This window comes from Leptonychotes weddellii, chromosome 14, assembly GCF_054177405.1.
Source record: "Leptonychotes weddellii isolate Sample4059 chromosome 14, ASM5417740v2, whole genome shotgun sequence".
In the NCBI taxonomy this organism is placed as follows: domain Eukaryota; kingdom Metazoa; phylum Chordata; class Mammalia; order Carnivora; family Phocidae; genus Leptonychotes; species Leptonychotes weddellii.
Window position 1 is genome coordinate 77893867 of NC_138382.1, and position 24884 is coordinate 77918750.

The 24884-nt window shown below is 59.2% G+C and overlaps 1 protein-coding gene across 4 annotated transcripts in view; it reads right to left on the minus strand.

Moving 5' to 3' along the window:
• Window positions 1-24466, minus strand: part of SARDH (sarcosine dehydrogenase) — a 60383-nt gene extending 35917 nt beyond the window's left edge. For 2 of the 4 annotated variants that reach the window (XM_081803900.1, XM_081803897.1), the window contains exons 1-12: window positions 23645-23872; window positions 23186-23240; window positions 20934-21281; window positions 19610-19788; window positions 18027-18206; window positions 17324-17447; window positions 17046-17146; window positions 10009-10113; window positions 8754-8883; window positions 6082-6168; window positions 5756-5846; window positions 2546-2687 (exon numbers count right to left, since the gene is read on the minus strand). In XM_081803900.1, the coding sequence (XP_081660026.1) occupies window positions 2546-2687; window positions 5756-5846; window positions 6082-6168; window positions 8754-8883; window positions 10009-10113; window positions 17046-17146; window positions 17324-17447; window positions 18027-18206; window positions 19610-19788; window positions 20934-21252 (1458 nt within the window). In that variant the 5' untranslated portion in view covers window positions 21253-21281; window positions 23186-23240; window positions 23645-23872. The other 2 variants (XM_081803899.1, XM_081803898.1) reach the window with 2 other exon arrangements.
• Window positions 24467-24884: the final 418 nt, after the last annotated feature.

Below are 24884 nucleotides of genomic sequence, written 5' to 3' on the forward strand. Positions count from 1 at the left end.
AGCGCGCGAGCCCGCACGGTGGAGCAGGGGTCGGCCCTCACGAGCAACGGAGTTCTGACACGGTTTGCACCACGGGCCAGCCTCAAGCCCAGCAGGCTGAGGGAAGGAAGATCACGTGTTGCATGGCTCCACTCACACGAAACGTCCAGAACAGGCAAATCCACAGACACAGAAAAACCCATGGGTGGTTTTTCTAGGCGGGGCGGGGGTTGGGGAGAATGGGGAAGCCCTGCACCATGGGCGCGGGGTCTCCTTTAGGTGGTGGTGATGGTCACACAGCATCCTGAACGTCCTTAAATCTCCCTGAATTGTGTGCTTTAACATGGTTAAAATGGCAAATTTTCTGTTATGTGTACTTTGCCACGAGACAAAAATGTAACAGACTAAATTGGTTTCCTGGGCCTAATTCACACGTGCCTGTGTGCGGGGACCGCCCCCGCAACACCCAGCAATTCTCAGACACCAGGACCGTGTCCAAGAATCCGGCTCCATTCTGACACTGTCTACCCCGGGACGGTATCAGAGTCCCTGGGTTGGGGACCCACGGGGCCGTCCCACGGGGCCGTCCCCACCTCCACTCCGGCTGTTACCGGCACTCCTGACCGACCAGCTGTGGGTCAGGACCCCTCCTCGGGTCGGCCTGATTTGCTAGAGCAGCTCACAAGACCCCGAGAGCGGTTTTACCCACTGGATCGCTGGAGGACTGCAGGAGGTTAAAGCTCAGGAACAGCCAGATGCAAGAGGGGCGTCGGGCCAGGGGTGGGGAAGGGCAGGGGGCTTCTGGGCTCCTCCGAGCGCCACTCTGCCCAAATCTCCATGCGCTCCCCAGCCTGGAGGGGAGCCTCTCCACATCTCCTTTGGGGTTTTTAGGAAGGCTTCAGTACATAGGCACGACTGATTGAATCAGCCTGCAGCCCCTCTCCCTCCCCAGAGGCCAGGGGTGGGACCAAAAGTTCCTGTCCCCTAATCACGCGGCATCCAGCTGGGTTCCCTGGCCTGCAGCCTCCATCCTTAGGGTCGGCCCAAAGTCATCCATTAACATAACAAAAGGCACCTTTATGGCTCTCATCACGGAGGAAATTCCAAGGGTTCAGAACTTCCTGCCAGACAGGGAACTGGACAAAGACTATACCTGTTTCTTATTCTAAGTCACAATATCACATGGATGCAATAAAGTCCTGGAGTGGCAGATTTCTTTGAAAATAAATCTGGTTTGGGGAAAAAAAGATAATCTTACTCTCATGTTTGGAAGGGCCCTGTGTCCACAGGCAAGCCCAAGGCTGTGGACAGGTGCCCCGTGGACCACCCAGACCCTGAGCAGGCAGAGAAGGGGCCAAGGTCACACTGCCAAATGGTGACACACCAGAAATGTCCTCCTTGGACATCCAAGGGGGCAGCAACTGAGGACACAAAAGATCACCCCACAGTGAGTGATGGAGGCGAGTGGACCTGGGGAGAAGTCACCTTCCGCAGGAGGGAAAATAGCGGGGCGTAGGCTCCTTTAATAAAACAATCCATGGTTGGGAGGCATCAATGAGCAGGGCTGATGATGTGGGAAAGTGGAAGCGTGGGTGAATTCAGATTTCTCTCTGGGCAGGGGGTGCTCCCGCACCTGCCACGTGCCGTGCCCTTTGGGTAAAGCTGTGCACTTCTGAGTGGTCCTTCTGAGCCCCTCTCCTTCCACGGCCAGCCAAGCAAGCCCTGTGTTTGCCAGGGAGGCCGCGGAGTCGTCAGGATCCGTGCGGGGTGAATAAAGACCCGGGCAGGCTGGGAGAGCGGGAGCCCCTGTGGGGCCCGAGACCCTCGCTGGCCCCCTAAGCTGAGCTAAGAGGCAGGGCAGCCTGGGACCCATTGACATCTTTGGGCCTCTCCCCAGGAGGTGCAGGGGACACTGGGTCCCTCTGGGGTCCAGGCACTGGAGTCCCAGATGAAGGAGGTTCCTTTATTCAGCTTCAGTGCTGCCTGCTCCATGAGCCTGCCCTCCTGCCTCCCCCTTCATCCACCCATTCAACAAACGTTCCCTGAACACGTATTAAGAGTCAGGCTCTGGGCTCAGTGCTCAGGAACCAGAGACGCGAGGGCACAGCATCTGTGCCCAAGGCCCTAGAGAAGCAAAGCAAGCACGGGCTGGGGGCACAGGGCAGGTGCCCGGGTTGTGGGGGCCCTGCGAGAGTGCACAGGGCCAGGCCCCGGGAAGGGCATCTGACGGTGGGTTTCATCGTACAGGTGGAAGCTGGCCGGGGAGGAAAGGCAGCCGAAGCAGGCTCCCCCAGCAGGAGCACGTCTCCTCGGCATGCTGCCCTGTGGCCATGCCCTCCTCTGATGTGCGACCCGCTGATGCTCACCCCCGCGGACGCACCTGCCACGCAGGGGCCCCGGCGCCAGCAGTCGGGGAGGATTCTGAGCACGTTCTCTTAGGAAGACCCTGGGTATGACTGAGCCCCCTCATCGCCTCGCCTGCCCAGAGCTGTGGCGCCACACGCCCTTCTGTCACCCCAGTACCCTGGGCGTCCTGAGGGTCACCGCGCTTGTCAGGGTGTGGTACCTCGTGCAGGGGGTCGGTCCTCATGTTGCGCCCTGCCAGGGGCTCGTCGTGGGGGAAGACGACCGAGTAGTTCTTGGCATAGGACTCGTGGCTGCGCTCACGAATCCAGCGGCGGTGGTCCGTGAGCAAGGGATGGAAGCGCCTGTCGCAGAGGGAGGGGCCAGTCACTGCCTTGGGGGCCTCTTAGGGGAGGGCTGGCCAAGGACCCAGGGCAAAACTGGACCCTCATCCCTCCGCCAGCGTCCTCCCTGAGGCGTGGGCTCAGGGGCGGGTCCATGCTCTACTCTCCGACCGTGGGGCCTTGGGCAGCTCAGCCTCCCCACTGCGACCCCCGCCCACCACACACGGCCCTCCCCTCCAGCCTTCCTGGGGGTCCAGGGGCCGCAGCCTCCCAGCGGCTTGTCCATCTGGTCTCCGCGGACAGCCCCTCCCACACACAAACCCACTCTCAGAGCCCCAGCTCGGACCAGCCGCCCCGGCTGTCCCCTTCCTCACTGTCCACCTCCTGGCGCCTCACGCCTCCTCCAGGCCCACCTCTTCACCAGCTACGGCCTCATCTGTGTTTCTTCCTCAGTGATTCCTGTCCGAGCTTCATCGGGGCTAATTGACTCTTACTTTGCACATAGTTCTAGCAAGCACGGCAGCCTGACTGGGGCAGGGGTGGAGCTATAGGAGTGAGCTTATTACTGCAGATATTATCACTAGTAATATCGAGGCTCTCCGGAGCTCCGTTCCAGTGCAGGCCCGGGGCTGAGTGCCCCTCGCTGTTCACCCCCTGCCACCCCTGGTTTGACTCGTTTCACATGAGAGGAAACCCAGCCTGCCCTTTGCTGGGCCACACGGAGCCAGGAGCTTCTGGGACACGCTGCAAGAAGAGGGAGCCATGGAGCCGGGCCAAGGGGCCTGGGGAGGGTTCCTGGAGGAGAAGCCGTGTGCCGGGGTGTGGAGTTCGGAAATGCGCGGCAGGCTTTGGAGGGGCTGAGGTGGGGAGGAAGGAGGCTAGAGGTCTGCCCTCGGTTGATGGCCGCTCTGATCAGACTCCGCACCCCCCCCCCTCACTAGGAGCTGACATGGTTCTCCCAGGATGGGAGATGGGACCTTCCTAGCGGCTTTGAGAGTGTGAGTCCTGGTGGGGACCGGGGGCGGGCGGCTGGGGATTTGGGGAGAGCTGGATTTCCTTCCTCAGACACCCCGGGACAGAAGAGGAAGCTGGACCCAGGGCAGGCCCGGGTGATCCCGACACTGACAGACACGGCCGCTCCAGCAGGTGCCCCACTGGCCAGCACCGCCACCCCTCTGCTCAGATCTGTGCCTGCGTGCACGTGGCGGGGCCGCGGGCTCAGGCTCAGCCAGAGCATGGCCGGGGATCGGCAGGGGGACGGACCCCTGCCTGTGGCCAGGCAGACCCGGCTGCAGCGTTCCTCCCATGAGCAGGCAGGCAGGGTGCCTGTGGCCAGGGCCAACGGGGCTAGGGTTGCGCCACCCTCCTCACTCAAAGAAGGAATGACTCCTCCTCCCCACTTACTCGGACCCGGAGGACTTTCACTAAAAATCACAGCCTGCCCTCCAGACCCTGCCCAGGCCAGGCACTGGGTGAAGCACGGACGAGCTTCAGACGCACTCGCCTGAGAGGTGGTGGCTCACTGCTCCCATTTCACAGATGGGCAAACCATCTGCCTGAGCCACGAGGGTGGGTCGACTAGTTCACTGCCCCCACCTCGACCCACCAGGCCCCAGCTCTTAGGGGCTCCCTTCCCATGCCCTCTGCCTCCTGACCTGTGACCCCCAGCCCACGAGCCATAAACCAGCCCACAAGACGCTCCTGCCAGGGAAGGCAGCCGATAGAGGGAGGCCCAGACCCCTTCCCAACTGGGTCGGGGCCTCCGTCAGCCCAGACCTAAGCTGCCTGCTGAATCCAGGACTGTGCGCTCCCTCCCTGCAGGGTCTCCCTCAGCCCAGGAGGGGTGCAGGCAGGCCAGCCTCGTCCTGCAGCCGCGGACACTGCGGCACCGGGAAGCTGCCCCCTGAGGCCCGGGGTGAGCCCTGGGGGGCGGGTCTGTTCCAGGGCTGAAGCCCTCGCCCGCCAGGGAGGCCAGAAGCTCAGTCCCTGCTCGCTCCAGCTCATGCCCTGAGTGACTGCAGACAGGCGGCTTCCCCCACCGGCGCCTCCTCTCGCTGTCTGTAGCAGGAGGGGCTTGGACTGGCCCATCCCCGAGGCCCCTTGCAGCTATCATTTCTGGAACATTCCTCTCTTGGGAGCGCGTGGGCGCAGCCCCAGACGGGCTCTGAGGCAGCCACAGAGGAGACTGTTGTGCCAGGCGCCATGGAGGGGGTGGCAGTCGGAGAATCTCAGTGTCTTGTCTGTCTGTCTGCCTCTGTGGGGGCCAGACATCCCCCCCCAGTGGGTGTAATGTCCTCATCAGGCCAGGAAGGGGCAAGGTTAGCAGAGGAGGGGGCACGAGCTGAACCAGTCCCTACTGGGCCACTGGGGTCCCCCCCGGGGAGGCTGTCTGCCGGGAGCAGTAACAGGGGAGCGGGCCGGACACCCACAGGGGCGCCCCTCCAAGCTGTTGCCTGCGGACCCCAGCCCCGCCGGCAGAGGGTGGTGGAGACCAGGACACCCCCCACCCAGCTCTGACGTCAGCTCCCCTCCACCTCGGCTCAGGTCTGTCTGGGCTTCTTGCAGACAGGCTCCAGAGCATTTTACCGACCCAGACACATTCGCTGCTCCCAACGTTGGCAGCACACAGCGTCATGACCCGGGCGTCACGGTGAGGAAATGGCTCGGCATTGGGTCCAACTCATTCCAGTCACCCCGGAAGTGAGTGATGGCATCTCCGCTCAGGGCTGCCTGACGCCCAGCCTCCACCCTCGTACTAACAATAACCAGCTCGGCCTCACTCCCTGGGCAATGTGTGTGGTCCCTCCTGCTCCCCAGGCCTCAGGCTCCCCAACTGCAAAGTGGGGTGCTGTGATCCCGCTGCTGATCCTGGAGCTATCCATAGAGGGTCAAGCAGGACGCTGGCACAAGAAATCCTGGAAGCTGTCAAGGGCCGTGGATCTGCCAAACCCAGGCCCCTGCAGCACCGCCCCTGCCGGCACCTCTTCCAAGAAGCCCTCTGGATTCCAGGGAAGGCTCCTTTCTAAACTGCCCTTGCCATGTACCCCACTCCACCGAATCCCAGGGCACAGGATCCGGTGCACACTCGCCTGATGTCATAGCCGTACATGTCCTTCTCCGGGCGCCCATGGACAATCCAGTGGGCCAGCTCCTGCCCACAGCCGCCGCCCAGCATCATTCCTGGCAAGAGTGGAGCCAGAGGTCTGCCGTCTGCCCCAGAGCCCCCACCCCGTGTCCACAGCCGGCATCACCCCCCAAGCCCTGGATCTCACACCTGGGGTGCTGCACGCCTGCTAATAGGACCTCACCCCTCCCTGCAGGCCTCCTCTGCCCCACCCCCCACCAGGAGCCACCCCCACTCTGCCTGAGGTTGCTCTGGGGGTCAGAGGCGCAAGGTGGCGGCCCTCGCACTCACCTGCACTGTTGAAACCACAGCCCAGGTAGAATCCTCGGAGTTCAGGCGCCTCCCCCATCAGGGGCTTGTGGTCAGGCGTGAAGGACTCTGGAAGGAAGGGGGGCCTGAAGCTCTGTCCAGGCCACATGCACCCGGGGCAGGGTCTCCTGAGAATGTGGTGGTTGGAGCAGGGTCTGCAGGTGCCTCCTTCATCCAGACCTTCCCCAACCTCACGACTCAGCTCAATGCCACTTCTTCCAGGGAGCCTCCCTAACCTCTCCCACCACATTTCCCAGTTCCTCAGCATTTACGGCCAGAAACACCCAGCTAGGAGCGGGTTCTGCTTTGCAGGGTCCAGGTCTGTCTCACGACTATCACCATTCTCCTGCTGGTGAGGGGCCTTTCCCCTCGGCCCCCATCACAGTGCGAAGCTCTCCCTCACTGCACCCCCTTCCTGCTGTGTCCCTGCCGGTCATCCTTGCCCACTGGACCAGGAGAACCGTGAGGGCAGGGACTGGGCTTCGCTCACCACCGTGTCTCAAGGCCTAGCACAGGGCCCAGCACACAGTAGGTGCTTGATAAATGTCACTGAGTGAAGGAATGATCCTAAGTTCTTTAGGAGAGGGACAGGGGCTTTTGCTTCTGTCTGCTGCTGACGGGTCACCCCCAGAGGCCAGGGCATGGACGGCGGGGGACCCTCGGATGTCATTATAAAGAGCTGAGCTTTGCAGCCACAATCCTGGGTCTGAACCCTGCTTTACCCCTTCCTAGCTGTGTGACCTTGGGCCAGTCACTTCACCTCTCTGAGCCTTAGTGTCCTCATCTGTAAAATTGGGATCATGGCACTTACTTCCAGGGCTGTGAGTTAGCCCATCTGCAAATACTTGCAGCCCACGTGTATGTACCCCGGGCTCGGCTCTGAACGAGACCAGTCCCACCCCTCAGCGAGCTGACGGGAGAGCGAAAGACACAGTAAATACACAAGTAAGCAAAGTAAGAAAACAGTGTGGGAGGAGGGGGTGGTGAGGGACTCCTAATAGCCCTTCCCGGCAGGCACCGTGGTCCCCTGGGGTAAAGATGAGGAGACCATGTGACACGGGGTCTCATCTATCCCAGTTCCCCTGCTAGTGAACCATGGAAGCGGGAGCACCGCTCAGGACTGCCTGGCCCCGAGCCGAGTTCTTAACCTCTGTGCAGCTTGCTCCCTGCTGCGGGGGGAGCAGGCCTGACCTGGGTGGGGGGGCGGCCTCTGAGGCCATCTGTCTGCAGGGCCTGGGGGAAACTTTCAAACAGCTGGAGAGGGGGACACCCCAGAGGTCAGAAAGAAAGACTCGGGGTGGCTGAGGGAGGGTGGAGGAGGCAGTTCAGAGAGGGCAGTGAGCATCAGGACGGGAGCTTCCCCGGGTCCGTGCAGTCACCCCGTGAGCACTTGGGCAGAGCTGGGGATGTTTCCGGCCCGGGCTGCGGGTGGGTGGATGGGAAGCTCAGAACAGCCTCACAGGGCAAGTGAGGAGAGAGTATCGGGGGACGAGAGTCTCTTGAATGTTTAACAAATGACTCAAGCCTGAGCAACACAAGGATGCAGGATGACGGGACGTTTGGGCTGCACAGACAGGGGCCCCCACCTTGGCGGTGACCTCCGGGACCCAGAATGGGAGCTCTGCCCGCCCCCAGATTCCCCGGAGTCAAGGGGGCCTGGGACTTCCGAGTTCTGTTCTGGAAGCCAAAGGCTGTTGACCGTGCTTGTCCTCCCTGGCAAGGAGAGAGGCTGATTTCCCCACGAACCCTCCCTCCCAGGCAGGAAACCAGACACAAGATGTCCTCACAGGCACCTCGCCCCCAGATAGGGCTTCATGGGAGCAGTGACTCCCCGGTCTAATTAAACAGAGGATGCTCCCGGGTGACTCGCGCCCCTGGGATTGTCTCAGGCCTGTGCTTCTCACTGCCAGCCCCTCGCAAGCCTGGGGAAGCGTGGGGGGGCAGTGAGTCTTCGGCCCAGGGCCCACGCCCGGCTCCCTGAGTCCAGTGCTCAGGGGCGCTTCCATCCTGCTCACTGCAGCTGGGCTTGCTGAGAGCCGAACAGATTAAAGCAGCCCCGGCTGGTGGCCATGTCAATGCCAAGTGCACGGGGGAGAGAGAGCTGGACCCCTGCAGGCCATGGGCCCCTGGCATCAGAACCTGCCCCTCTCCTGTCCTGGCCTGCCTCTCGCTCTCTGAGTGGTGACCCCTTCCCCTCGGGAGACTCACGGCATTTTGCTGGCCCAGCCGTGCCCTGCACCTAACATGTGGCTTCCCCCGCGCCCCTTGCTCCACGCCTGCTGAGTAGGTGCTCTGTCACCCATTTCACAGATGAGGACACTGAGGCACGGGGAACTCAGAATCTCAGTCACAAGCTTTCCCCTTTGGACAGCACTGTATCTTTTGGGGCCTCTCTCCCCAGCCCTGATGTGGGCCGAGGCTGGCCCTACCCATTTTCTGTCTTGACTGAGGATGAAAGAGACTCCGCGTGTGCCGGGAAAGAAGAGGGGGCGCATACCGCACGCGTGGTTCTGCTGGAGCCACAATGGGGGTGGTGCGTCTCCTGCCTGTATGCAGCAGGGGTGGCCCAGATCCAGGCCTGACACAGGCCAGATGCACTTCTCAGCCGGAAGGACCCTGGGACGCCCACCCCAGCTCCCAGCCTCCCCACTCACCAGGGCCGCAGACCGTGGACTTGACCCCTGTCTTCTCCAGCACGGGGACGCGGTTGACGGCCCCTTCGATGTGCGGGCTGAACACGTCCCAGTCCAGGTCAAAGAGGCCAAAGGCAAACTTGTCTGACACCTGGGGAGGCAGGCGGGGGCGCAGCCCTGTGACAGCTGCCCCGCAGGAGCTGAGCCCGGCCAACCCGCCCCGAGTCAGGCCTCCTCCACCGACCCCTCAGTGGGGCCTGACCACTCCCCTTCCCCGTGCTGGCCCAGGCCCACCTACTCTGCGCTGGATTGTTATGGTGCTCTCCCTCGTCACCCGGCCTCCCCGCCTCCTTCCACCCATTCTCCTAAGTCAGACCAGGCCCTCTCTTGCTCTCAAGCCCCCCGTGGCTCCCCGTGACTCTCTGTGGCCCACCAAGCCCTACAAGAGCAGGCCCTGTCCATGTCCACCACTGACCCATAGCCACGCCAACCTTCCTTCAGTTCTTTGAGAAGGACAAGCTTGACCTGACCTCAGGGCCTTCACCCCCACCTGAGGCAGCTCCTCGCCCACCTGTTCGCTCTGCAGGACTCTGCTCTGCCGTCAGCTCCCCGGGGGGGCCCTGCCTGACCACAGAGTGAAGGACATCCCTCCACGCCACTCTTACCGGGCTTCTTCCTAACCTGCCGGCTCCATTCAGCACACAGATACCCATGACTTCTCTGTTTATTGTGGGTCTCCCCACCTAAATAAAGGCACCCCAGGACAGGGACTTTTATGTTGGTCTCTCCCTGCCCCCAGGAAGTAAAAGAGTATCTGACCCAAAGTTGTCACTCAGTCATTCCATTTCTCCATGAATCCAGGAGCGAGGGTGGCCCGGGCGTGCTCACGGGGGCCGAGGGGGCTGCCGGACCTCAGGCAGCCCCCGAAGCTGCTGGGGAAGCAGCCAGGCCTGGGGGGGATGCCGCTGCCATGGAGGCGGGGCTGCGGGATTGTTTGCTGCAGACACAGGGCTTTTGTGTTTTGGTCTTCCAAAGCCATTATTTTACATTCTGCAGCCTCTATTAATGTTGTGAGGCCAGCCCTCTCCCTGCCCCAGCTCTGGATCTACCTGTGTGCCCGGTTCAGAGAAAAATGAGTGAGACCCTTCTGGGGCCAAGGGACCTGCCATTTCAGGGGTACACCTGAGGAGCTTCGGGAGGGTGGGTTTTCTGGAAGAAGACTTCTCCACACTGAGACACAGCCTCGAACCACCCCCTCGATCCCTCAATGTCTCACCTCCTCCCAGAAGATGGGGTTGGTCTCATAGCCGCCCACAGACAAGGCATCCCCTTGGAGGCGGAGGTAGACCGAAGCATCATGGTCGCGGACATTGGGCATGTTCTGGAAGGCAGAGCAAAGAGGCCTCAGGGTCAGCCAGGGCTTGGGGGTCACAGGCCCCCAGTGGCCCATGGCACCTCCTCCCTGTTGTAGAACCCTGAGGACAGAGTGGACCTGGGGTCTCAGGTTACACTGTGGATAACCCCCACACCACTCAAGTCTCTCCTTCCCTAAACCCCATAAAACAGCAGCAAAGATGTAAGAAGGAGAGGAAAGAAGGAGGGAGGGACGTGGTATAAGCCGTAAATCTAAGAGAACCGTGGAGAGACAAGAGCACACAGAGATCTCAAGCAATACTGCAGGACGCAGAGTGAAGGCCAGCACCCCAGCTCGGGTTTGGGGAGGGGGAAATGCACAAGTCAGACCAGTTTGCACCCTCCCCGTCCCCTCCACACTGTAGAGTCCTGGCTTGTGACACCCCAGCTCCCTCTGCAGGGGCCTGGTGGGCAGAGTGCATGGTGTGTGTGGGTGTGAGTGTGTGTGCACACATGTGTGAATGTGTGTGTGTGCATGCATGTGTGTGTAAGTGTGCATGTGTGTGAGTGAGAAAGAGTATGTGTATGAACAGAAAGACAGGCCAGGTTCTCTTCACAGCAGTGAACCCAGATCCTCTCCATCCCCACCCAGCACAGCCCAGAGCCTGGCCTGGGGACAGCCCCGAGGTCTGGAGAAGTGGGTTCCCACAGGCTCCAGGCTCAGGGGTGGTGAGGGTTGGACTGCCATTCCCCCCTCTACGGCAGCCCGGGGGACTCTACTGTGGAGACATGAAGTGGCCTGTGGAAGGCTCCAGATGTGGACACCAGGGCCCTCATCAAAGAGGATGGCTCACCCTCATCCCCTGCAAGATGCCCTCCTGTCCTCCCTCTCCAAGCTTCCAGTCGGCCTGCAGAAACTTCCCCTTAAAACCCACACCAGGAACTTCAGAGATAAGACAAGATTGGGTCCATCAAACAAGGGGTCATGGAAAAGGAACAATCCCAGATCAAGAAAGAGGTCTCAAAATGAGAGATGATTATCAAAATGAAAAATGCAACAGAAGGGTCAGATAAGACCATCTTCTAGATATGAGGCTAAAAAAGATGAAGAAATTGCAATCAGGAAAGGAAAAAAATAAGGGAATCATAAGACAGCCCTAAATGTCCAACATCCACCTTATAGGAGTTCCAGAAAGACAGAGGGAATGGAGTAGAGGAACATCAGAGCAGCAATCCAGGATAATTTCTCAGATTAAACATCACAAATCTCCATATTAAAGGGCCTATGAGGGACCACAAGGGCCCACCATGCCCTGTGAATGGACAGGCCGGCACAGAGGCCACACAGGGATGAAACATCAGAACACCAAAGGAACAGGTGGGTCCTGAAGAATGGCACAGCATTCCTGGGAGGCCAGAGGACCTGGAGCCAGGTCTTCAAAATTCTGACAGACAGTTTTAGATGGAGAATTCTGACCCAGTCAATCCATCAATCAAGTGTAAGGAAAGAATAAAGATTATTTCAGACATCGATGAACATGAAAATATTTACCCACCACCTGCCCCTTCTCAATAAGCAACCAGAGCACACGCCATGGATCCAAACAGAAGAGGAGTGAAGAAGGCCCCAGGGTCACAGCTGAGCAGAGGTCACGAGGCAATCCGTCTAGAACAGAGATCAGAACAGCAGGAGCGTTCCTCCAGGGGAGGGGAATGGGACTTGCAGACTGTATATGATTTCCCTGTTGTACAGAGTTGTGCAGAACATATTCTTGAGAGGTAGTTGATAGGACAAACGAAGTGTTTGGGAGGAAAATGTGACAGAATATAAATGCACATATCCTCAACAAAATACTAGCAAACTGAATCCAGCAACAGATAAGAGGATTATATGCCATGACTTAATGAGACTTATCCCAGGAATGCAAGGTTGGTTTGATATCTGAAAACAAATTTATGTAATACACGGTATCGACAGAGTAGGATGAAAACCCATCATTTCAACAGATGCAGAAAAAGTATTTCCAACACCTTTCATGACAAAAACACTCAACAATCTAGAAATAGAAGGAAACTTCCTGACAAAGGGTATCTAAGAAACACCCACAGCTGAAACATACTTATTTTCAGCTTTTCCTCTAAGATTAGGCCAACAGAAGGATGTCTACTCTCAACACTTCTACCCAGCATTGTACTGGAGTTTCTAGCCATTACAGCAATTAGGCAAGAAAAAGTAATAAAAGGCATCAACCTTGGACAAGAAGGAGTAAAACAATCTCTATTTGCAGATGACATGATCCTGCAAAGAGGAAATTCTACGAACCCACTAAAAAACTATTACAACTAACAAAATAGTTCAATAAGGCAGCAGGATACAAGGTCAATGTACAACAGACAAATAAAAACTATTGTTTTGGTTTTCATTTCACTAATGATGGACAATCAAAAATGAAATTAATAACTCCACTTACACCATCAAAAGGAATTTTTAAAAATATTTTATTTATTTATTTGAGAGAGAGAGAGCGCGCACGAGCCCAAGCAGGGGAAGAGGGAGAAATAGATTCCCTGCTGAGCACGGAGTCCGATGTGGGGCCCGATCCCAGGACCCTGAGATCATGACCTGGGCTGAAGGCAGACGCTTAATGGACTGAGTCACTCAGGCACCCCCATCAATCATCAGTATTTTTAAATACTCACGAATAAATTTAACAAAAGTAGTACAAAACTTGTACTCTAAACACTTGGCAAATATTTTTGAAAGAAACTGCAGAAGGCCTAAATGAATGGAAAGACATCCCATGTTTATAAAATGAAGATTTGACTAGTACTAAGATGACAATGCTCTCCAAATTGATCCAGATTCCACACAATCCCCATTAAAATCGCAGCTGGCTTCTTGGCAGAAATAGACAAAGTGATCCTAAAATTCATACAGAAATTCAAGGGACGCAGAATATTTAAAACAATCTTGAAAGAGAAGAACAAAGCTGGGAGACCCATGCTTCCCGATTTCAAGACTCACTACAAAACTACTGTAATCAAGACAGGGGGGCACTAACACCGGATACACATATAGATCACTGAAATCCGGTTGACAGTCCAGAAATAAGCCCTCATATTTATGGTCCACTGATTTCCCACAAGGATGCCAAGGCCATGGAGACAGGGAAGCAACGATCTTCAACACGCAATGCTGAAACAGCTGGATGGCCACACACAAGGAAGGAAGCTGGAGCCCTTCCTCACACCATGCACAAACCTTAGTCACAATGGGTCACAGATCTAAGAATAAGAGATAAAACTATAAAATTCTTAGAAGAAAATATGCTAGTCAATCTTTGTGGCCTTGGAAAAGGACTGTAGGAAATGCCCTTCTGAAATATGATACCAGAAGCACAAGCAGAAAAAGAAACAATCCATAAGTTGGACTTCACCAGAATTAAGACCTTTTGTGCTGCCAACAACACCATCAAGAAAGGGAAAAGACAACCCACAGAACGGGAGAAAATATGTGCCAGGCATAAATCTGGTCAGACCCCAAAAATAACCCAAATATAACAAGCACTCTTATAACTCCATAAAAAGACCAACAACCTAATTTAAAATGAGCAAGGTATCTGCATAGACATTTCTCCAAAGAAGATGTACAAATGGCCAATGAGCACATGAGAAGATGCTCCACGTCATCAGCCGGTGGGGAAATGCAACTCAAAACCCCAGTGAGATACTCTCCACTTCACACCCACTAGGATGGCTAGGATCAAAGAGAGAATCACAAGTGGTGGTGAAGCTGTGGAGAAGTCAGACCCCTCCGCACTGTGGGTGGGAATGTGAAACAGTGCACGTGCTTTAAAAACAGTCTGACAGTTCCTCAAACAGTTAAACATAGTTACTATATGACTCAGCAATTCCACTCCAAGATATCTACCCAAGAAAAATTAAAACACGTCCACTCAGAAACGTGTACATGAATGTTCAAAGCAGCATTATTAAAAGTAGAAACAACTCAAATGTCGATCAACAGATGACTAGATAAATAAAATGTGATCTACAGTAGAATATTTAGCCATTAAAAAAATAATATTATTTAGTCATTAAAAGGAATGAAATTCTGACAATCTACCACATGGATGAACTTTGAAAATGTCATACTGAGTGAAAGAAGTCAGACCCAAAAGGCCATATATGGTACGACTTCATTTTATTAAATGTCCAGAATAGGAAAATCCATAGAGACAGAAATCAGATTAGTGATTATCTAAGGTTGGGGGTAGGATGGGAAATGGGGAGTGACTGATAATGAGTATGGGATTTGGGGGATGAAGGTAATGTTGATAGATGATAGATGGATAGATAGATAGATAGATAGAGGTAATTAGTGACAGTTATATAGAAAACTGAGCAACTGGAAAACAATGAATAACTCCAGGAAACACAAAAGTTGGATGCTATTTGCTCAGGAGTTAACAATATTTACATTGACATTATATTGCAAACACTGACTATTGATCTAACCAATACAGAAAACCAAAATCATTTTAGAAACTGAGCAGAAGTGGGGAAAGACCACATCCCCTATTGCTCTTTGGCCCTGGAGGAACTGCCTTCTCTCTTGGACGACTTACCCTGGAGATGGGCACATTAGATGTGCCTCCTCTGTCCCATCTCTGAGGACACACAGAGACCAAAAGGGATAACTTGGCAGATGCCCCTCCCTCCCACTCCAGTCTCCTAGTTGTCCAGCTCCTCCGTAGAACTGGAACAAGAATGTCTGCAATGAGGGATTGTTGTAAGGAGCACGTAGGAAGTCCTCGGTAACTGAGCACTTCAGAAATAGAAATAGAATGATATCATTCCCTCCATTTTCACTACTACTCTTAAAACAAAACAAAACAAAACAAAACAAAAATCTCTGGAGTTCCGTAGAGCAGGACAGTGGGGACACCTGGTGGCCGGGGAAGCCCCTGACTTTCGTTCTACTCCTGCGCCCCAGCACACCGAGCTGCCTTGGAGTGACCAAGGCGTCCTCAGGACACTCTCAGTGCCATCTCCATGCAGAAGCCCACCCTACAGCTATGACCCGGGTCCCACTGGTGTCCCTTCCTTCCGACCTCACCCTGCTCCCTTTCATTGTTTAACTGTGCCCCACTCCTTCCAAATCCTGTTGGCTGCTTCCTCTGGGAAGCCTGCCTGATAGCTCCAGCCTTCCCTAATCTCGTCCTCTGAGGCACCTGCCGGCTGGACCACCCTGTGCCCCTTGGTTCTGGCCATTGTCACCCTCACCACAGCTACCACCTGAGGAGCACCTGCTACAGGCCAAGCACCATACTCAGCCCTTCCCCTCCGTCACGGGCTCCTCCCTCAGCCAGCCCCGTGCAATCAGAACCCTATTGTCCATCTTGCAGAAAAGGAAACTGAGGTGCACGCAGCACTATGACTTGCCTGGCTGGGTGACGGAGGAGCTGGAACGCCGCCCCCGAGCCTGAGCCTTCGTATCCCTTGGTGCCCGAGTAGAGCGGTGTCTGCAAAAGCAGGCAAGGGCCGGTGGAATGCAGACCAGCAGAGAGCATGGGGTGCACTGCATTTGTGGGACACACACCCCAGGCCCAGAGAGGGAGGGGACCAGGTCACAGAGCAGCTGGGGGCAGTGCCCGGCTCAGACCCAGCCCTGGGCCAGACCCTCAGACCTGGGGGTTCCTAGGGCGCACAGCCCTGTGGCCACCCAAGAAGAAGGATCCCTCCCCAGGACACAGCCTGTCCCCAGCACTCAGGAGCCCACTGTGGCCTGAGGGCGACCCCTGGCGGCCACCCGGGAGCTCTCCCCACAGAACCATCAGGAGGCCTGTGCTGGATCCCATTACACTCGTCCACGAACAGGGGAAGCCCTGTGTCAAGGGAGAGAGGCAGGAGTGTGTGCAGGGCCCGGCACCTGCCCCAGCCCCTCCACCACTGTGGCCCCAGTGACGAGCCGGAAGCCAGGCTCCTCCAGGGCAGGACCTTCTTTGCCGGGTCCCACCTCACACTGTCCCACCCCCACCCCCTTGGCCCCCGTGAACTGCCTGCAGGCCCTGGGCTGCCAGGCCCCCGCACTCGGCTCCCTGGGCTAGGAGTCCCTGCAGCCCCCTGCCTGCCTCCTCAGAGCCCCATCAGTCTGCTTGGGAATTGTCCTTTGCTGGTCTGTACCTGCCCCCCAGCTCCACCCCGACAAGAACTGGGTCCTTTTCTCTGTTACAGCCCTGGTTTCTAGAATAAGGCCTGGGACGCAGTCAGTGTTTGCTGGTGAGCGGGAGGAAGGAGGGAGGGTTACATGGAATGGTGGGTTAATGGTTGATAAGTGGATGGAGGATGAGGGAGGGAGGGAGGGAGGGAGAGATGAATGGGTTGAACGAAAGAGGGATGGAGGGAGGGAGGGAGGAAGGAAAAGAGGAATGGTCGTTGACAAGGTGACAGGAAGCTATCAGCCGCACCACAGTGGGGCGGGGGTGGGGGAGAGATGAGAAGGGGAGAAGAGGAGAGAGGGCAGGGGTGCACAGGCCCCGTCTCCCTTGGCAGAAGCCCCTCCAAGACCCCAGGAGGATCTGAGGGTCCGGAATCAGCGTCTCTGACACTGGCACCCAGGGCACATTAGGGAGTGGGCAAACACGCGTGGGTCCCCTGAAGAAGCACCCGGAGCACAGAACGTGACAAAGCCTGGACGGGCCGCACCACGCAGGACACGATCTTGGGCATCACTGAGGAGCTGTGCCCCGAAGGCCCAGGGGGTCAGCACCAGGGGGTTCCTTCACTTAACTCTGACCCCACCCCAAGCCCCCAGTGTGATGATGCCCATTTCACAGATCAGGTGACCGAGGCTCAGGGTGGGGAGGGGTCACGCCACCTGCAAGCACTGGGGTTCCGAGCCAGGTCCCTGCGCCCCCCATAGCCTGACACCAGGTCTGGGGCCGTCCATGTCCCTACCTGGATGCCCTCAATGCGTTCAGTGACCACGTAAGCGTGGTGCATGGCCACCAGCGGGACCTTGACTCCAGCCATCCGACCCACAGCGCCGGCCCACACGCCTGAGGGCAGAGCAGGGACAGGTCGGCTCTGTGGCTCCAGGCGGGGCCGCCAGCCCGGTGAGCAGGGGGAGCCTCCGCGGGCCTGTCTGTCCCACCCAGGCCCCCCACCCGGAGACGGGCCAGGCTTAGGGAGCAGCCAGCATGGCCGCCCGAGAGCCGGGACAGACCCCTGCCCACCTGCACAGTTGACCACACAGGGCGTCTGGATGGTGCCGTGCTCTGTCTCCACGGCGGCGACCCGCCGCACCCCAAAGTCATCGGTCCGCACGCGGATGCCGCTCACTGGGCAGTTCTCGATGACCTGGGAGCGAGAGAGGCTGCTTCCAGAGCCAAGCAGGGCTCGGTGAGGGTGCCCACCACCCCCGCCATCACCGGCTCCCTACTGCCCGGACGGGACCTGGGACCCTGCTCCTGCTGGCGCTGTGTCATGCAACACCGCCGGGGAAATGGCATCACCCCAGCACCAGAAGCCAACCCCGTGCACCCCCTGACTTGGAGGACGTGTCCCCAGACACGTGGGGTCTTTCTCATAAAGTGACTTCCAGAAAGCAAGGCTGGCTTCGCCAACAGGTGTTTGCAGTCCGGTCTTCGGTCAAAAGGCCGCGGAGCAGTGTGGCTTGGTTCTTCCTACAAAAACTATATCTTCCTAAAAAATATTTGGGGGGTAAAACTAAAATGTCAACACTTGTCCCCTCTGGGTGACTTCCATTTCTTCTTTTTTGCTTATTTGTCCTTTCCAATGTTTTCTACGACTAGGTGCACATCTGGGATAAACGATGAAAAGTACAGAAGAGATTCTGAGAGGACGCGCTCGTCTAGCAGGGCCCCCGGGTCCTTCAGGCCCGGAGCAGGGGACACAGGGCCCCGTGGCCGCTGGTACCTGTGCTCCCCGCGCAGCAGCGGCCCTGCTGAGGGCGGTGCAGGTGCCGGCGGGGTCCATGGTACCGTCCTGCGGCACATATAGGGTCCCGTACAGGTCGTCCACGTTCATCAGCGGATACAGCGCCTTGGTCTCTGCCGGGCTCAGCACGTGCGACTCCACGCCATACGCCTTGCCCAGCTAGAGAGAGCGAGAGCAAAGGGACTCAGCCCTCAGGGAGCAGACCCCCTCTGGCCACCGTCCTCCCCGTGTGCACCTCCAAGGGTCGGCTCCAACCCTGCCTCCTCCAGGAAGCCTTAGCTGGTCACCATGCCCCAGCCGCCCCGTCCCGTGGGCCATCTCCGCACTAGGGTGAGGAGCGTGACGCCGTGCGCAGGAGCAGGCTCTGGAGCTGTCCCACCTTCACCCAGCTCTGACACAGATGACTTAAAGTCCCCTGGGCAGACTAAGGGTGCTAACCGTGTATGTGGTTGGTATCCCTCAAGAGCTTCGACCAGTGTCTGGTACCTAAGGGCTTCTATAAACGAATGCAAATCACCCCCCAGGGATTGGAGGGGTTTTGAGCTTGAGGATCTTCAGGTTCTCCAATCTGACCAGCTCCCAGGAGACCAACCTGTTCATCTGGCCGGGCCCTTGACTTAGTAGGACAGGCCACACCATCACATCTGATTGGCCCAAGGGCAGCCAATCGAGTGTCCCCAGGCATCACAACCAGGACAGGCTCCACCCTACTAGAAAGGAGCTGAGCTGGTCAGTCTCTGGCTGAGAACTGTGCCTGAAAAGGGGCAGGGGCCTCTCAGCAGCTGGGGACTTGGGCTCCAAGGCTGGGGCTGAAGCTTCACTTGGAGGCCTCTGTCCCAGCCAGTGAGCCAGCTAGGGAGGAGGAAGCAGAACGGGGGCCAGCGCCTAGGCCCAGAGACCCAGACCTGTCCTGGTGAAGCCAGCAGCCCCTGCCTCCTGCCCGGGCACCCAGGGGCCTCAGCATCCCTGCGACAATGGGCCCCTGCTGGCCACACAGCTGGTTCTGCTCGCTGGGCGCCAAGCACGGATTCAGTCAGCACTCCACAAAGGACAGTTTGCTGGAGCAGCCCGTTGCCCCCATGTCCCGGGATTTGGGGTCCAGGCCTGGCCGCTCGGGGTTAGGAAACAGCACCCCACCCCAATCCAAGGATCATCAGCAGCATGAGCCTCTCTCCTAGTCTCCTGGACAACAGTCCTCCCCAGGCCTGGAAGTGGGGGGGGGGCAGGGGCGTGGGAGAAGTGTGGGCACTGCCTTCTGGGGGTGCGATTTCATAACTATCCTGTCTGCTGTGAGCACGGAGCACAGTGGCCGAATAGCCCCACGTACTGGGCCTCTCCCATGTCCGCTCCACAGTATGGTCCCATTTTAAAGGTGGGAAGACCGAGGCGCAGGGAGGCATGGCCACTTGTCCCAGGTGGCCCAGCAGCAAGGGCATCTGGGTCTGATGGTGACCCAGATCGATCAGAGCTCCTTCCCCGAGCCCTGCTGCCCCAGCCCCCCCCAGGACAGGGAGCACCCACGCCAGCGGGAGCTCTCCACCTCTGGCGGGGGCCACACCCACCGACATGAGCCTCTTGTACTCGTCCAGACGCTGCTGGTTGGATGCTATGAACAGGCCCCCATTCTGGATCCAGCCTGTGTGCAGCCCCGTCTCCTCCTCCAGGTCACGGCTCACCACGCGCCTCGTGTGGGCCAGAAGCTCTACCTCCACGTCACTGGGCCGCAGCTGCCAGAGCAGGCCTGGCCGGGAAGGCGAGGGGCACCGTTAGCCCCCCGCCGTGCCTCCCCCTTCCCCACCGCAGCCTGGGGCTCCTGAAGATCAGGCAGAGGGCCTGGGTCTTTCTCTGCAGCCCTCGGGGAACTCCAGGAAGTTGATGAGCCAGAAATCACAGGGTCAAAGCTGATTTGAAGACGGGCTTTTGGCCCCTGGGCAGCTCACACGGTGGTAACATCGGGGGTCCCCTTTATCGAGCCCTTACTGTGTGCCAAGCCTGGGGCTGAGCCTGTCACAGGGCGACAGAGCATCCCCAAGAGGGAGGCACGATGATTTTAGAGTGAAATTAGATGGCACCAAACAGTCCCACACCCAAGACAACAGAGCAGGTAATGATGGGGCCGGGACCCCAAGCCAGGACCCGCTGAAGCCCACGTGTACACCGACCCCCAACAAAGCTGCTCCCTTCAGAGCGGAGTCTGGGGGGCGGGCGGCCAGGGCCGAGGCCGGTGTAACCGTGAGGGGAGAGGCCTGCTGGCCTGGCTGGGATGGGACAGCGGGAGGGCAGAACGGTGGTGTACAAGGCATGTGATGTCCGAACCTCTTCCCAGCTCCGCGTTCCATGACCTCACGCTGGTAGCACATTAGCAGAGGTGGGAATGCTTACCCCACCGAAACTGCAAACTTCACCCAGCTCCCAGGGTTAAGGCAGAAGGGTGGCTGCCCTGGCGACAGGCACACAGTAGGGGCTTACTACATGCCCACCGCTTAGTTAGGAGGATGAGGATCATGGACGCATCTGGTGCCCATGGAGGACACGGCTCTGCATCACCCGACGGCTCCTTCCCCCGTCCACGCTCTATGCCCGCCTGTGGACGCCCCTCAGCCCCAGTGGCTCCATCTGGGGAGGCGCTTCTGTTCTTGGAACAGACAGTTGCCTGGGCTCCCAGCTCTGGTCTCAGCTTTGCTCCCTCCTCCCCACTATGGCTCTTCAGAGACATGGGGGGCAAAGGGGGTCCCCCATCTGTCCGCCTTCAGATGATCCCTCATCTTTTCTCCGTGTCCTTCCTCCTCCTGCTCAGCTGCCTCTAACAAGCTTCTAGTCGTCACCCTGGAACTGTCCCCTCACTGAGCCCAGTCCCTCCTGGCCCCCGCCCGCCCTGGCCCCTACCCGCCGTGTGCCAGGTGGTCCCGGAGGTCAGCCGCTCCCGCTCCAGCAGCACCGTCCCACTCACGCCCAGCTTGGCCAGGTGGTACAGGGTCTGGCAGCCCAAGCTGCCCCCGCCGATGACCACCACGTTGGCTGTGCTGGGCAGGGGCCGGCTTGGGCCCCGGGCCACCGCCGAGGGGCCCTGGGCCTCTTTCAGGGTCCGCTGGTACGGCACGCTCTTCTCGGTGGTGGGGCCGGCTCGGCTGGTCAGCGCGCGCAGCCCCAGGTCCCGGCGAGGGCAGGCGGCGGCCACACGCAGGGCTCTGCTCAGCGAGGCCATGGGGGCTCCGTGCTCAGCACCTCAGGGAGCTGGGGAGAGAGTCAGGGCTGGCTGGGCGCCGAGGGGTGCAGTGGGGGCTGCACCAGGTGAGACCCGGGGACCACCCCCATACCCTCCTTCCTCCGCTGCCTCCCCGGGGCCCCGATCGCTCCTGCACTCCAGCGTGCGTGTACTGAGGGCCTGGGGGCATCATCGGCTCTGGCCCGAAGCATGGCGACCTTGGCGGGAGGCAGAAGGTCCCTGCCCGCTCTTGGAGCTGGGCCCACAAGCTGGACCTGGGTAATCAGAGGCTCCTCACCCCCTCCCCTGTCCTGGGAATGTACATTTTGTCTCCCCCCAACCCAGCCCCCCCTTCCCACCATGGGAGCCACTCCCAGGGATGCAGGCTTGAGGGAGCAATGTGTCCTTGAGACCCTCTGGACGGTGTGCGGGACTGAGCCCCGTAAGGCCTCTGTAGAAACTACGATCTGGCAGCTGGAGGCAGAGAACTGCTCGTCTTCAGGCCCCAAGACAAGCCTTGTAAGCAAGACCCCTTGCGGGCTAACCGGGCCACCTGCCTTTCTGGAGTGGCCTGCCCCCTGTACCGTCTCTCCTTGCCCTCCAGGGGCTGATGCGGACAGTGAACGGGGCTGTGACAGAGTGTGGGTACTAGAGAGCTGCAGGGGGCACAGGGGAGGTAGAGGGAAGGGGCAGGATGCGGTCTGGGGAAGTAGGGTCACCCGTGAGGGACGCCGGGGAGGAGGGCAGGGGATCTGAGAGCTGAGGTCAAGGAGCTCAGGTCTCAGGGGGGCCCAGGACCCAGAGAAATGACTGTGAGAATGGGAGTGGGGGAGGGGGAGGCTGGAGGGGGAGGGGGTTTTGAGAGCCCCTGGGGCTCAGACAATTCCCTGGGGTGTCTTCCCGAGTGCCTGGCCCCACGGGTCTGCGTTTGAGGACGAGTCCCTGGCACAGCCGTGTGCTGGTGGGACAGGCGGGGGGCGGGGGGGACCGAGGAAGGTGGCAGTCCCCAGGGCGCATCACCCGGACACAGACGGGAGCGTGGGAGGGGAAGCCGTGTGCATGGGTAACCCCCTCCCTGCCCCTCCACCTCCTCCTCCTCCTCTGTGTCCCCCAGTGGCCTTCAGGGCTCACCTGGAATCCCCCCTCCTTCAGGAAGCCCTCCCAAGCCAGAAAAGTCTCTTAATTACAAGAAAGTGACAGGAAGTCCACCTCCTAAGGAGTGAAGGTGCCAGAGAGGTGTCTCCCTGGGGGTGTGTCCTGCCCAACCTGGGGAGGAAAGGAAACGCAGAGGGACCTCCTGGGCCCACTTCCGGGGTCGGCAGAACAAGTAAGAGGGATTTAGTCGTGAATCCACCTGCATTAATAGCCATGACTGATATTAATGAACTAATTAACCTGAAGAGTCGACCTCTGTTTGCAAGAGTGTCCCGCACGCCAAATAAAAGATGCTCTCAGTGAGCACCCCTATGACTGCTGTCCCCATTTTACAGGGCAGGAGACCAAAGTACAGGAAGGCCCTCCACGGTGGCCAAGGTCACAGGGCCGCTCTGTGGCCCAGCTGGGGAGCAAGGCCAGGCCCATGCACAGCCCAAGCCTGCAGGCCCTCCCAGGGCCTGGTTTGGGGCAGGGGAGGCTGGGGGTAGCCGCCAACTCATTGAGGGGGACGGGGGTGAGGGGCCCAGCGCTCAGGCTGGTCAGGGCTGCCTACCCCCCCCAACACACACACAGGGAACCCTCCCAGGTGAGTGGGGGCAGAGGAGGGGCAGAGAGCTGTGATGTGTAAGGCTTCGCAGAGGAGGGGTTGGGGGTGACGGGGCATCTCAGTCCCTCTACCACCCTTTGCCCCCACGGTCTGACAGCCCACCTGCCCTTCTGCTCGCAGAGGTGCCCTGGGCACAGGTTGGTGCACCTCTGGGCCTGTCTCTGTCCTTACCTTTCGTCCTCGAAGTTCCCTAATCGTCCAGGAGCCCCCAAGAGTGGTGTCCTACCTGTGGAAAGTCAGCGTCACGTGGTTGCGGGCACGGTCAAGGCCGGGCACCTGCCCCCTTCCCCCACCCGCGCTGCCCAGGGCTTCTGCTCAGCCTCTGGCCCGGCCTCCCTCCCTCCAATCTCGCCGGAGCCGCTGGCCCCAGAAGCGGCCAGCTGCCCCCTTCCTGTGCTCTGGCCGGGCCGGCTGTGCCCAGCTGGGCAGCGCTGGGGGCCGGCTGGGGGCGCCCCTACCGCCAGAAGCAGCTGCTTCAACATTAACTTGCTCTCCTGCCCCTGCAACTCTCTCCCGCCCGGTCAGCAGCGTGGCCTGTGCGTTACCAGGGGTGAGGGTGCAGGACAGCCCAGGCTGGGGGCGGGGGTGCGGGGGTGAGGGACGGGGTTGGGGCTTGAGCGACAACTTCACCTGAGCCGTGAAGCAGGAGCCAGAGGAGCCCCCCTCAAAGGCTGTGGGGCGAGGGAGGCTGATGCAGAAAAGAGCTGGCCCAGCCTCCGCACCCGGGGACCCGAGGTCCTGCCCACCCAGCCAGATGGTTACTGCCGCCAGAGGCCGAGAGAAGTCCTGGCCCGCCTGGGGCCTGTCCCAACCCCGCCCGCCCCCAGGGGGAGGGCCCGGGCCCTGCTCCTCCCCCGGGCGTACCTGGGCCCCCAGAGGCCTGCCTGTGCCCGGCCGGGGGCTGCAGGGTGCCGGACCCTCCTTCCCTCCCAACGGCGGCCCGGCCGGAACCCCGGCCCCTGGCCCCGCCCCCAGCCCCGCCCCCGGCCCCTCCCTGGCCGCCCCGCCAGCCCCTGTCACCGCCCACCGCCCGCCCGGGATGCACCGCCCACCGCCCGTGGCTTCTCCCAGGCCCGGGCAGCAACGCGGCGGGGGCGGGCCGCAGAGCAGGCCTGTGAACGGGGGTGATGGGGCGGGTGACCTCACTCCCTTATCTCTAAAACGGGGGTTACAGGTATGCCGCCGGTGGCCCCGAGCACCCCTGCTTGCCTCTGCCCGTCTGTGCTCCCCGTGCCCCGAGCTGCGCTTGGCACAGATGTGCGGCGGGCCAAAGTGCTGGGTAAGCAACAGGGTCGTGCCAGGCCCCGTGGCATCCTGCAGGCTCCTTGGCGAGGTGAGGCAGGGCCCCAGCTAGCACCTGCCCGTCCAGCGGCAGCTTGTTCACTCCCGGGCAGGGGTGCTCACTGCCTTCAGAAGCAAGCCAGAAAGTCCGGCCGTCTGCATCCCGCCCTGCAGAGCTCCTGGCTCCCTCTGTCGCTGTGTGAGAGGTCCCCGAGCCTCTGGTTTGCCATGGCAGGGTGCCCTGCTTCCCAGGCCAGGAACGCCTGCCTCCATTTGACTGCTGGGGGCACTGGAACCAGAGAGGGCAGCCAGCATGCCTTGGGCCACACAGCAAGCTCTGGGGGCCGAGGGCATTCCATCTATGCCCAGAGGAGACGCCCAGAGGAAATGCAGGAACACTGCGTACATGTACCCCTGGGTGTGCGAAGCATCAGAATAGGTGTTGATATAAAATTGGACCTCCTCCCCCACGGATCAAAGAAAGAATTTAAAAATTAGCAATAGAGTAATGCTGGCTACTGAGAGTGGGGAAATAGCAGGAGCGACACACTGTAATTAATACAGATGAGATAAATAATTATGCTCTTAT